The 14200-nt window shown below is 38.0% G+C and overlaps 1 protein-coding gene across 2 annotated transcripts in view; it reads right to left on the bottom strand.

The window, feature by feature from the left end:
* TTC1 (tetratricopeptide repeat domain 1) overlaps positions 1 to 14200 on the bottom strand; it is an 18558-nt gene extending 4358 nt beyond the window's left edge. Inside the window, exons 1-6 of one of the 2 annotated variants that reach the window (XM_039343374.1) lie at positions 14097 to 14200; positions 12536 to 12830; positions 8487 to 8547; positions 3067 to 3179; positions 1937 to 1973; positions 983 to 1131 (exon numbers count right to left, since the gene is read on the bottom strand). In XM_039343374.1, coding sequence (XP_039199308.1) covers positions 983 to 1131; positions 1937 to 1973; positions 3067 to 3179; positions 8487 to 8547; positions 12536 to 12823 — 648 coding nt within the window. In that variant the 5' untranslated portion in view covers positions 12824 to 12830; positions 14097 to 14200. The other variant, XM_039343384.1, reaches the window with a different exon arrangement.

Below are 14200 nucleotides of genomic sequence, written 5' to 3'. Positions count from 1 at the left end.
AAAACAATGAAAAAAACTAAACATTAAGGTAGAAATGAAATGTATGCTCTATACAGCTAACCCAAAATGCACGTTTACCTCATGCAAAGTCCAAATTTTTTGTTGATCACCTATCACCTAGTACAGTGATGGCGAACCTTTTAGAGACCAAGTGCCCAAACTGAAACCCAAAACCCACTTAGGTATCATCGGGTGCCGGGTGGGCATGGCCCATTGGGTGGGCATGTCCAATTGCCTGGGTGTGGCCAATTGGGTGGGCGTGGCTGCGGTGGTAACGGCAGACTGGGTGGGACTAAAAAGTTCAATCAATCAATTCCAACTTTGCAAGATCTTTTTTTTCCCCGCAAGAAGTTGAAATTGACTGATTAAACCTTTTTTTTTTTTCACACGGCGACGGAGGACTAAAGCGAAAAGGTTTTATAAAACCCAGCTGAAGGCCTAGGACTGGGGCAACGGTGCGCGTGCCCACAGAGAGGGCTCTGCGTGCCACCTGTGGCACCCGAGCCATAGGTTCACCACCACGGACCTAGTAACTTTACAATGTTAAAACAGATAATCAATGCTTGCAAAACAACAACACCTGAGCATTGTCTCAATAAATAAAAAGACCTACAACGCACTGAGAATTATGAACACCTGAATTTGACCATTCCACTCAACAGACACTTATAATAGAGGATCTATGCACAATCTTAGCCAATTAGGGCAGCTGTCTTCCTTTAATACCAAAGTTGGGCTGCCCACATCTGAAATAAACGCTTTTAATTCAAGAAGCTTGTTAGAATGCTCTTCCCTCATCTCTTGTAACTGATCCTCCAACTTGAAAAATCAGGATTATGGTTTCAGTGCCGGCCTTTCCCTTCAGTGCCTATTCTTTTGGATCATGCTTCTTAGACTGCCATCTTTCATCAGTGTCCTGAAATGTTCTGTGCTTTAATGGTATTACTATAACCATCTCCTTGATTACATAAAATAAGTTTACCATGCAAGCTTCCCTTGCTTGATATACCGATGGATCTTTTTCCAACAGATTTTTGTAATCCTCTAAAGCTTCATCTAGTTTTTCTGTTTTTTCATATAGTTCTGCCCTCCTCAACAGTGCTTTGATATAGTTTGGGTTTAACTCTAGAGCTGAAAAACAAGAAGAGAGCAATAATTCACCTTGCTTGCAGTATTTCTACAAGATATTTGTAAAATCACACCGTAGTATTATTTAGTAACTCCAGTACTAAATAGTAAATAGACTAATTGGATACATACATACATACATACACATATCAAGTTATATCCTTAAATATACTTTATTTAGAACTCAATATTTCTAACTCTATTACCATACTAGACCTGAATCTATTATTCATAGGACTGAAAACAAAAGTTTGCTTTCAATTTCACATGTCATACGAACCAACAATGTAGTTCATAAATTATTCTATCTGATTAACAGCTTAATATTCTATGAGTCCAATCCATTATTATATATTCAATAAATCATAGGTTAGTATGCATCTTAGTTAACAGTGATGGAAACCAGTCTGATTTCACTGTTACTGGCTCTGCTCTATTCTACCCAGCCTATTTCCAAATCCCTATACACCTGCCCAATTCATTTTCTTTTAAAATCAGATAAACCTAGCCCAAATATTTTCCATGTACCGAACCTTCCTAGTTTTAAGCTCGGTTGAAAGCTTGTGTCAAATTTTATCAATCATGCACTAATTATTTAGCTTTCTGCTTATTTCAGTCATCAAATCTTCCTTGTGTAAACCAAATATTTGAGGGAGGCAGAAGGGGAAGTTAACAATGCCGTTGATCAGGCTTCATCCTAGTAGATAATAATAATAATGGATATCTGTCAAATTCCCTATATTCTCTCCCATGTCTAGTCTCTAAACATAATATCCCAACCAAGAGCAAAAGCACGAGAAGAAAATACCTTTGCTGCAGTCACTTATAGCCATTTCTTTCTTGTCCTAAGTGAGAAATAACATTAACATTTAATGTAAAATATAATTTTTCTAACATTCATAAAAATTGGGAAAGATTACATGGGAGCTTAAAAATATGTGCCCAGCATCCAAATCCAGACCTGTGGGACGGTAAATCAGTGAAATTAGAGGCTGTAGGTTGGCTAACCTATTCCAAGACACCCAAGAATTTTCCATTTGTATAAAATAATAGTACTTAGCCTTATATACCACTGCTTTACAGCATTCTCTGGGTGGTTTACAATACCAGGATATTGCCCCCAACATTCTGGCTCCTCATTTTTACTGACCTTGGAAGGATGGAAGGCTGAGTCAACCCTGAGGTGGTCAGGATCGAACTTCTGGCAGTGGGCAGAGTTAGCTGCAGTATTGCATTCTAACCTCTGCGCCACTGCATTCTAACTACTGTGCCACCACATTAAGTCATAAAAGATACAACATAATTAACATCAATATGCCTTGGGTCCAAATTTTTTATTACTACTCCAATGTATGCAAGAAAAGATTTTCGACTCTGGGTTGTCATGGTGAGTGAAGCAAACTAAAAAAATTACACATTTCTGTTTGCCGTTTTCCATCAGCCTTTTCCAAGGATCATACCAGAGAGAAGAGAAGAACTGACAGAAAGCCTATTCCCTAAGTTAGCAACATCCAAATCCTCTTCACTACCTGTCCTGGTCTAAACATGTCCAACAGGAAGAGCAGTTTCCCTGGCATACTGGCTGGGAAATTCTTGGAGCGGAGGTCTACACATCTTAAAAGTTGTCAGGGTTGAAAAACACTGCTATAGCAAAGGCTCTTTCCCAGCATTCCTTCAAGTGAGAGTTGGGATATGGCAAGGGAGCACAGCTTCAGAGGAAAGCTGGCCAGTTAGCAAATGCTGGCAATACACTCACTCTGCTGTAGCTGATCTGTTCAAGCTTAATAAATTTGCACTGGCATCTGAAAGGCCAAATCAACTTTTTTTTCTCCTGGTGTTATTTCTCCCTGCCCTTGCATCTCTCCCCACATAAAAGTTCTGACAAAACTTAAGACTTATCAAAACTTATCACTTTACAATCTTGGAAATTAGTATTACCTGTTTCATTCTTGCTGCGGCTCTATTTGAATACAAAATGGATCTCTCTGCGCTACAGGAGGCTGGACAAACACGTAGGGCTTTTGCATATAAGTCTTCTGCTTCTTTATACTCTGAGGTTAGGGCAAAACACAAAACAATGCAGGAATATTTATATACGTTAAATAATTTTTCATTTTAAAATAACAGAAAAGTAAAAACAGTACAGAAATATTTTAAAAAATCAACTCTAATATGGTTATGACTCATTTGTGGAACACAATATACTTCCCCAGCATAAGTTCAAAACAGTATTTTTTTTTTTCCTTTTGGAATTAAAAGCAAAGCATCAACCCATAACTTTTAAATACAGGCCAGATTTAGGATAATCCAATCTGTAAATATGTATCATTCAGTTATGAAAAATATTTACATACAAGGAGATTCCCAAGCAAGGAAATGTACAGTATGTTAAGATCATGCTAACGTGAAAATATTGCATAACAGAACTTGGATTTTCTGAGATTATATAGTCATGTTAACACTTAAGTTAGACAGCCAGAATTGAATTAAAAACTAATAAATACTTCTTCTTGTTCATTATTTTATCCCCACGGCATCGTAGGATCCTAAAAAGCAAACATTTACAAAGACTCTGGAGTTCTAAGTAGGAATACAAGATACTATTGTCTAAATAACTCAACTTTGCTCTACGCAGGATAGTTTATAGCAGGGGTCCCGAACCTGTGGGCCGTGCGGCCTGGCAATGGGCCGTGGCCTACTGGCTACCAGGCTGCAAGACAGCTGGCCAGTGTGCACGTGTGTGCGCACCCCCCCTCATTTGTGCTAGTGCAGCACCCGGGCGCAAAAACGGGCAACTATCCAAGTAAGTTTGTCTTACTGATAATATTAATATGCAGAATACACCCATTTTCCAAAAAGAAACAATTAGTGAATGCAACTTTTCTAACAAAGGATGCACACAATTTACATACTGTAGATCTTCTTTAATTTCTTTCCTTGACACTTTCCGAGACTGAGTTTCTAACTTTAGCTACGCAAAACAACCCGGAAACTGAAATACTCTGCAGAACTAGACAGAAGGAGATACTCTTCTGGTGAAGTATTCCTCCAGAGAAGAACACCTGAAGACGTTCCTGAAGAATGCACTCAACATCACTTCTTCCCAAAGAGTCTCCCCAATTCTGAGAATAACATTTTTCTCCTTATTTCTTTTCAACAATTGTACAATTGTTGCCTTCACTACTTTCTTCTATCTCAGTTACAGAACATGGCAAGAAACGCTGCCACAGTGTTGGCAAGAAACATTACTGAGATGATTTTTTTTTATTTATGCTCTAGTTTTAATGTAAACACTATCATCGGATTTTGCTACATTGCGGTTTTTTTCCGGTATATGATGTTTAGGCAGAATTCCCCTGATATGGTATCGTTCTCAGTTTGATATGCAGTGCTAATGTGCGTTTTGTTTTTCTTTCAAAGCCCAACTATCCTGGCAGAGCTTTGTGTGCAATCTTTTGGAATGCTGTAAATAAGGTTTTCGTTAAGTGCTTAGGATTCAACATTTTAAGTCCCCATGGATGAATGTGTTTAACAGGCAGACGTAAGTGGATACATGAATGCATTGCAAGCCAACATACAGGTAGTCCTCGACTTACAACCACAATAAGGACTGGAAAATTCATCTGTTAAGTGATGAGGTCGTTAAGCAAGACATCACATGAACAGCCCCTGCCAACTTCCCCATTAACCTTGCCTGGTCAGAAGCCACTTGGGAAGCTGGCAAATGGCAATCACGTGATTTCAGGAAGGTTCAACTATCATAACTATCCTGCCTGAGCAGGGGGTTGGACTCGATGACCTCCAAGGTCCCTTCCAACTTTTTATTATTATTATTATTATTATTATTATTATTATTATTATTATGTGTAAGGACCGTACAAAAGTCATTTTTTCAGCACCACTGTAACTTCAAATAGTCATTAAACGAATGGTCATAAATCAAGGACCATCTCTACTTTCAACAGTTTCCTCTAACACATCAGGCTTTCATAAAATATAATGTCTACAAAGTCATATCCTTGCCTCTACAGCAGTGGTTCTCAAATATTTTGGTCTCAAGATCCTTTACCTTCTTAAAAATGTTTGAGGATCCCAAGGAGCTTTGGTTTATGTGGGTTATGTCTATTAACAGGTATTGCATTAGAAATTAAAGCTGAGAAATGTTAAAACCCTTATTTGATTTCATCGATCCTAGACAGCACTGTGACAACCGCTGCTCTAAAGGATGGTTCACAATTATTATTATGATTGATTATATGCCATTAATTCATTTCTGACTCCTAGCAACCATATAAATAGACTTTCTTCATGACCGGCTATTTTTCCCATAATTATAACAAGCACAAATTTTTAAAAGTATCAAAATCAGGAAAAAACTGTGGGCAACCACAGTAATAGATTCTTTTTTCAAAGGGCCAATTCTTATATAACCAAAACACCACCATTCAAGAACCAAAATAGGATGTGAACAATTTGAAACCATCAAGTATTTCCTTGATCTCCTATTTCAGACTAGCTTTGCTATTCTCTCTCTCTCTCTCTCTCTCTCTTTCTCTCTCTCTCTCTCTCCCTCCCTCCCTCTCTTTCTCTCTTTCACACACACACACACATACACCATATTATGGAGGAGGGGGCAAGCAAATAGGTACAGAAAAAAGAGTAAGAAAGAGTAAATCAAAGAAATTGACCCAAGGCAAATAGAAGGAGGAATGAATATTATTATAAGTAACTTGAGTTACTTATAAAAATAAAAAGATGGGGTACATATGTATAAATAAATACTATTTGTAGATCCTAAAAATTGAGATTAATAACCCTTTTGTTTTTTATCACAATATCTATTGCTAATTTATTAAAATAATAAATAAGCAACAACTTATAGGAAAGCTCCTGAAAAATACTCAACAGTATGGCAATAGTGTGAACCTCAGAAACTATAGCTATTAATTCTATACATGGATGGTAAAAATTGAAGACAAAGAAAGGAAACTTAGATAAGAAGGATGCATTACCCATTATTTTTGGAAAAGAACTGACCACCCCATCAATTAATATCCCTGTAATTCAGTGTTTCTCAACCTGCTGGCTGTGGAATTCTGGGAGTTGAAGTCCACATGCCTTAAAATTGTCAAGGTTGAGAAACACTGCTGTAATTCATAAGGTATCTATCCTGTACTTAAGAATATGAGAGAAGATACCATACACTAGTATTATACTAGGATCAAGAGCAGGAGGCACATGATAGAAAAAAAAAACTCCAAGGATCTTCCAAACAAAGAACAGCAGTCATGATGCTACCATGTTATAAGAGCAATCACAGGACCAATAGTAGCTAGAAACCAAGCTCTACAACAAGAATGTGGCAATTCTCAAGAGTTTTTTTCAGCCTAATCTGAAAAGGTTCAGCAGACTTTGGTATCAAGAGAATTCAGAAACACTGGGGGCACCAGAATCCAGACTGGGCATATGATTGACTGGAGCGGAATTAAAGGTTCCAGTGAAGATAAAGGAAATGATGACACTGCTGCCCTTTTTCCATTTCCCTCATGTAGAAAAGCACATTTCTCTTTTTGATTCTCTCAATACCAGAACATAATGTTTATGTAGAATCACCTGGGCTGTATTAATTCCTGGATTAAGACAGTTAACTCAGCATAACCCCAAGGTAGCTGTTTTGAGATATTTGTGAAGAGCCAACTAACTGTTCTGCCAAGGGCAGAGGCCCTCAGCCAATGGAAGCCAAAGGAAGGGCAATGGTTGTAAGGTCAACCAGCACACACTCCACAGAGCGTGTTGGAAGCTGGGGCTTTCGTCATGGGGCTTTCTTCTTCTTCCTCCAACGTTTTGCAAAGCATTCCTACAAAACTCTCCAGGGGCGCTTTTGGCACACTTTGCAGTGCATGCTGGAAGCTACTCACCATTTGTCTTTTTCCTCCTGTAGAGCACTTTGCAGGAGGAAGGAAAAAACCTCACAAATGGCAAGAAGCAGCTTTCAACACATACTGCAGAGGGCGCACCAGAAGTGCCCCTGGAGAGTTTTGCAGAAGTGCTTTGTAGTAGGAGGGAGAAGGCAGCCCAACAACAACCAGCAGCTTTCAATGTGCGCTGAGGAATGTGCATCAGAAATGCCCACAGGCTCTGCCTTCAAAGACACCAAAGGCAGTGAGGCCTTCTGCTTCCACCACCACAGCTGGGCACAAAGGGCAACAGGTCAGTGTGGAGAGCTGGGAAAAGTGAAAATTGGGCAAAGCGACACTTGCTGAGGTTTGCTGGGGCTTCCTGGGCTTAGTGCCCCATTGCTGGGGCAGGCTGGGATGCTGAGGCTTCCTGGAGAGTTCCTGCTGCCAAGGGGCAGAGATGGGTGTCAGACAGGCAGCTTGGGAGAGCTAGAGGCAGTCCTGTATCTTACTTAGGCTTGAGGCTGGGAGGGACCAAGCCCAGAATGGTTTGGATTTGGATGGACACTCACTTAGCAACTCATGATTCTTGGTTAACAACAGCAGCAAGAGTGCTAAGACTATAATCACTAATGGATGCAGTCACATGACATTTCACTTTATGACTCCCATTTATGGTCATTAAGTCAAGGACTACCTATACTGGGAAAAGCAACCAGGAGCATATATAGTAAGAATATGCTTCCTCTCCAAAATCAGCTCAGGTATAGCAAATTGCCAATCAACACAAGAACAGGTCCCGTACGTTCGCTGCACAAAGGAAGTAGCCATGACTACTTTTCAACCATTTTAAGATAACTTATAATCATCAACAGCTGGCAACAGACTCGTGTTTATCTCTACCAAAATGTGTCTCTCACTGAATCCAACAATCCCAACATCTAGATGCAAGCAACTTTGCAGCTTTTTTTCCAACATAGGAAGGTTTTCATTAACATAACAGGGAGAAAATTATTATCATCCTCTATCAGTCCCATCTTCAAGCCAAAATCTGCTCTAGACTACTGTGGCAAGTTTGGAACAGAAGTCCACTAATACAATATTAGATTTCATTCCTACGTCCTTAACTTACAGCACCTTAAGATAACTTACTTCTAAACACTATGGTAAAATTTTAAATTGAAACAATTCTAAAGGATACTGTATATGCCAAAGATAGCTAATTAAAAATAAGACTAGATAAATTCTTTGAGGATATCATTGATTGCTATGTTGCATTACTTGCTAGTCTTGTACTATCAGATGTACAGATCTGTTGAATTCTTATTAATCTGGACCATACTGACTGGGATAGTTATTCTGGAAGAATTATCCTGCACTCCTTAGAATCTGTCTTTAGGCAGCATTTGGAGGCCTAAACACGAACAAAAGTTTGAATATTGTCATAAGCCATTTGCTTACCTCCATTTTTAAACTGTTTATTTCCTTCATCTTTTAATGTTGAGCTTTCATTTCTTCTTGCCTACAACAAAAATATGTTTGAATGAATTAACACAATAATTAACATTTGATACCATTGTTTGAAATTAAAATCAATTATCCATGACAAATAGCAAACACTATGAAATTTTTTACTGTCTAATATCTTACTTCCCTATTTTGTGATTAATTTTTAAAATTTCATAGGAAGCATATTTCAAACATTTAGACAGTATCTCCTAACCAATACTACTACCACATTTTACTACTTAAAATTCTGGAAATGAATAATATTCTAGTGATAATTAAACTACAGCCATATTAACTTTTTAAAAAAATTAAGAACCAACTGGTATCTAATAATACAAAGTCAAATTGTCCAGAGACAATTCAGATTAGTTTCCAAGCCTAAAGATAGATAATTTTATACAGAATAGGTACTACTGCTTATATGAGAAGCACTTTTATTTTATAAAATGAAGATTTATAAATAAGACTTTACAAGCTACCTGTATTATAATAACAACCCTGGATGGCACAAAAAAACACTAAAATAACAAAAAAAATGAAAACCATAAAATAAAAACTCATAGAACCCCAGGCTGACTCACTTCTATTCATCCACAACTGGGCTCCAGCCTCATCTATACCCAAATCTTGTGGGGAAAACCAGCCACCCAAGGCCTTTTAGAAGACATGGAGGATGGAGGCTTTCTTGATCTGTGGAGGATTGGTGATCCATAGGGCAGGGTCAACGAAGTGTACTTCCTATCCTGCTGGATTACAACATTTAAGCAAAGGGATCTAGAGCTTATCCACCCTATCTGACCTGGTAAGACAGACAAAGATACCCTAAGGGAGAGAGAATTTTGCAAACAGCCTGGTCTCATGTCTTGTATGGCTTTAAAGTTAATAACCAGGACTTTGAATTTCACCTGGAAAGAAACTGGAAGGCAGTGTGGTTCATGCAACAATGGCATAATATAAGCAAAAAGCAGAATGCCCAGAACTTTGCACCCCATCAGCTATAGTTCCTGCAAGGTCTTCAAGGGCAACCCTACATAAAGTACATTACAGTAATTCAACTGGGAAGTGACAAAGGGCATAAATGACTGTAAGATCTGCTAGTCCAGGAATGGCTGCAATTGGTGCACAAGATAGGTCTGTGCAAAGACCTCCCTAGCCACAGTTGCCACCTGCTCTTTCAACGGGTGCCTATGAGTCCAGGTGCCCCTCCCCAAACTGCTCACCAACTCTGTCCAGACGAAATAAAAAATGGCGTATTACTGAATCAGGAGGCCCAAAAACTCAGAGCCACTCTGTCTTGCTAGGATTGAGTTGAAGCCAGTTCCTTCTCATTCAAACTCTTACAGCCCCCAGGCACTGGGCTAGTGCTGGGATAGTGTCGCTTGGCCAGCCAGGGGTAGAAATGTGTAACTGAGTATCATCAGCATATTAATACTGCACCTTGTACTGCTAGACTGCCTCTTCCATCTAGCTCATGGTGACAGGCACAAGCCCTGGCGCACCCCATGCCATTAACTTAGTCTTCCAGGTCCAACCCTTAACCACAAAATCTAGCCACAACCAACAAATATGACCATACAAATAAACCAGAGTTTTTAAAAATATTTTTTAGTATTCCTATCTCACTTTCAAGCTCTCTGAATAAGAGTCGATTAACATTTGTAGAAAAACCAGTCTCGTGTACTTTTCAGTCTCCAAGGCTTGATAAAAATTATGACTAATTTATGAAACCACCACTTAATCAATAGCTGGATTGGAAAAGAGGTTTGAAGACTGGAAGTTGTACAGTCATGTGTAGCTTTGTTTATCAAGTTTTCACAAGACCTAGCTTCTCAATTCCACTTCCCTTCACCTCCCAATCCCTCACTCTTTTCATAACTCTTAGTTCTAAATAATTAATCTAAATATTCTCTACCCCAATTTCCCTCTAGCACACAGTCCTCCCGTGGACCTTTTCTCCTTACATCCATGATTTTCCAGTTATTAATAATCCTTGGCTCTATCTCAAATCTGTTTCCTTGATCAGGTGTTATGACATCACAAGAAGTCAAGTGGTTTCAAGGCAACTATCTATCCTGTACCATGGATATAACTAATACATACCTCAGGTCCTGTTTTAATATTGCACAGCTAAGACAACCCACATCTAACACTGCTATCAAAATATTGATAATCATTTATAACATCAAATAGTTTGGCTTTTAATTTTAAAACATGACTGCTTCAAACACATTCAATTATATTGACTCCCAACATTTCTACATTTGAATTTCCAAATACGTTAACAGAATGCTGCAAGTTATATCAATACTGCAAGCTATCGCAATGTTTTCTTCTAGAACCTTAACAGCAAAAATATTTAATTCCACCCCCAAACAACACAGTATCCAATTAATGAAAATTAAGCTAAAGTACATATTGAGAGGGTCAAAATTTAAGAGTCAAGGAAGATATTCAAAAGGTAAAAAAAATGGAGTTTTGTTCAGTAGTAGAGTATTATGTATTCCCCCATTTTTGATATTAATTCAGAATTAATACAAATTAAATAAACCCCCAAATAATCTTTCATTTCAAACATATAGACTACCATTCATATCATTCCCACCTAGCATAGCTAACACATCTGGAAGGAAGCAAGATGGGGATTATCAGCTCAGGAAACAGCAGATTCAGCAGTCAGGTTACAATATTTGTAGCTTCTCAGTAAGTAACAAAAAAGATTAGACAAAGCAAATCTCTACAAAGTTTTTTATTGTGTATATATTTCATGCATGACTTTAGCCTCTTCAGATATAAGTTGTAAACTGACTGGAAAAGCTTAAATGGAAAATTCCAAGTTTATGTACATATTTTGCTGAATCACACATCCTTTTTCTTCACATGGAAAATTAGCTCTCTGCACACAAATAGTCCAATTCTATCTGCAGGCAAGAACTTTAAACAATGCTTCATCTATGCTTTGATTCTTTTTAGAAACTAGATTCCATAAAATAAAATTTACAAAAATAATATCTTATCATCATGGGAATTAAAGCTGTAGGACAAAAATATTGTTGCTTCTATTAAGTGAGAAATATACTGTAACAAAATGCTTAAGTATTAATATATATGGCCATTCTTAAAGCTAAAGAAAGCTTTAAAAAAACCCTGAATCTAGAAAATTAAACTCCAGGCAGGCCATATTCCTTGAAAGCATCATGGTTAGCACTTCTTGTTAATGAGGCTATTCTCACTTCAAGAGCAGTTTTCTTTACAATGAATCAGTACACTGAATCCAACCACCAGTATAAGCTGCTATTTCATCCAGCTCATTTTTAAAAGTTTATGAGACTTGGATTTCTTACACTCAAAATCCAAGAAAACACATACCGCATTCAGTTCTTTAGAAGATGCACACTGCCCATTTCAGATTTAGAGAATGACAAGCAAAACAAAATGTAATATATGGAACCGAAATAAGCAGAAGGCAAGCAAAACTAATCAAGATTGTGATAAGAAAAAAAAATATTACAGGCCACTTAAATATATGAGAAAATAATGACAAAGCTTGCAATTATACACAGCAGGATCAGAAATACTTTACATATTCCGTAGTCAAACATATTATGTATGAACCGGGAAGAAAGGGAGAGAAGACAGAGTGCTGTTCTTGTATTTATCCCCAAAATGCCACATAATAACATATTTACTAACAGATTACAACCTGAATGTCTTTACAAATTAACTAGGAAGCAGATTCCATGCAGCTCTGTGGGAATACTTCTGAATAAATATGAAAATAGGCTGCAAACTCTATTAGGAACTCATTTTGAAAGAAAATTTGGACTGAACAAGGAATGTTCAACAGCCTACGTATTAGCATTCCAAATAAAAATACAGAAATATTTTTGTTGCAAACAGCTGCAGTTATTTCCAAGCAAGTATATGTAGAGTCACAGCAATAGTAAACAGCTATTAGTAAACAGCTATTTTTTTTTAAAAAAAAAAGCACCTTTAAAACATACCTCTTTTTCTTCCTCTGACATGTTTTTTTCTAGTTCCAGCAATTCTTTTTCATCTAGATCCACCTCATTTTCTAAAGAATCTGCCTCGCTGTTGTTATTCTCTTCCACCACTCTTGATTCAAGAGAGTCTTTGCAGTCATGGAAAAGATCATCATCCTCTCTGCCTTCACTCACACCTTCTTTAACGACTCTGGGGACATATGCATGATGTGCAGGACTGCTCTGTTTTTCTGAGAGTTTCAAATCCTCAATTAATTTTTCAGGAGCGACAGCATCTTCAGACGCCATGCTGAACCTGCAATGCAAGACAAATAAAAAAATTATACAAGGCAGTAGCTTTCACAGCAAAGATAGAAACATATTTGTTTAAAAAAAAAGAGAGACGGAGAATTTTGGAAAAACTGATATTCATGCCTAAAAACATGTTTAGCATGTTTTTGTTTCATCTAGAAAACCCTATAAGAATATTTACCTATTTCAAGACATAATTTGGGAGCAGGTTAAATAATAAAATGATCTATACATATTTCTATACTGAAAAAAAGTTATGTTACTTTTGGCATTGTTAATCACTCAACATCAAATGGCAAAAAGTTAACCAAAGAATAAATTAATTCCGTTTTGCTTCTGTGTACCTGATGGGAAATTATCACTAACTGCAACTATTTCAAGAAAAATATTAAAGTGTAATGAACTATATTAGTTTTATTTGCAAGGCACCCTGAACCACAGTTATCCCTATTTAGCAAAGCCTGTGCAAACTGTACTGTTAGTATATTATGTTGTGCAAAATCAGAAAAGAGATCATTGAGAAAACCATGTTAATCACTGGCAAGCAGGCTGCCTTCAGTTTGATCATGCAGGATCAACCCACTGCTCTAAATGCCATTAGTTTGCTGCAGTCTCATACAATATTTTTTCAAAACATGTTCTTGTACAATATTGGATATACCAGCAACTTAAAATTTCTCTGTTTTATCATTTAAAGAGTAGCCTTCACCAATGAATTTATTTAACAGTCATACTTCCTCTTCAAGATTTCTCTCCCCCAAAGAGTTTAAGCTAACTTTTAGCCCTTGCCCCACAGCCGCTATTCTCTAAGCTGAATCCAATAATTTCCATTTCTAAGTAACAACCCCGACCTAAAACTGTATAGAGTAGGCACCAGAAGATTGCCAGCTGATTCCCACAATCTCCTAACCGAAATTTAAAAACAAAAAAACCACACGACCGGTAAACAAGAAAAGCAAAGCCTCCAACCCTGTTTCATAGTGCAATTAAATGCACAGAATATTAAATGCCCTGAACCCCCCCCCTCCTCCCCCAGCAGTTTCCAATGCCAATCTGGGAGGAAAGCATTGTCCATAAAAACATCGAAATATCTGGCAAACTTCTCTAGGTCGCCCGTTTTCCCAAACCAGACTGAGACCCCCTTCTCCCCTATCCCTGTGTTTCCCTGACTCTACCAGGTCTTTCCCCCTCATCAGCAGCCTCTCCTCGAGCTCCAACCACTCCCACCCCTCCCCCGCACAAGCAGACCACTCAACCTCCGCCCACCGACCTGACTTCTTGCGAACTTCTTCCTGCAACTGGGGGGGGGGTTGTCTCCCACAATTACGCCACTTCCGGTTTCCGGTCCAAGCCGAAGGCTCCAGTCAAGCATCT

Source organism: Crotalus tigris, unplaced genomic scaffold (assembly GCF_016545835.1).
Source record: "Crotalus tigris isolate CLP2741 ecotype Arizona unplaced genomic scaffold, ASM1654583v1 scf7180000017551.9496454, whole genome shotgun sequence".
Classification (NCBI taxonomy): Eukaryota; Metazoa; Chordata; class Lepidosauria; order Squamata; family Viperidae; genus Crotalus; species Crotalus tigris.
The sequence above is the reverse complement of the archived record's forward strand: the minus strand, read 5'-3'. Positions and strand labels throughout refer to the sequence as shown.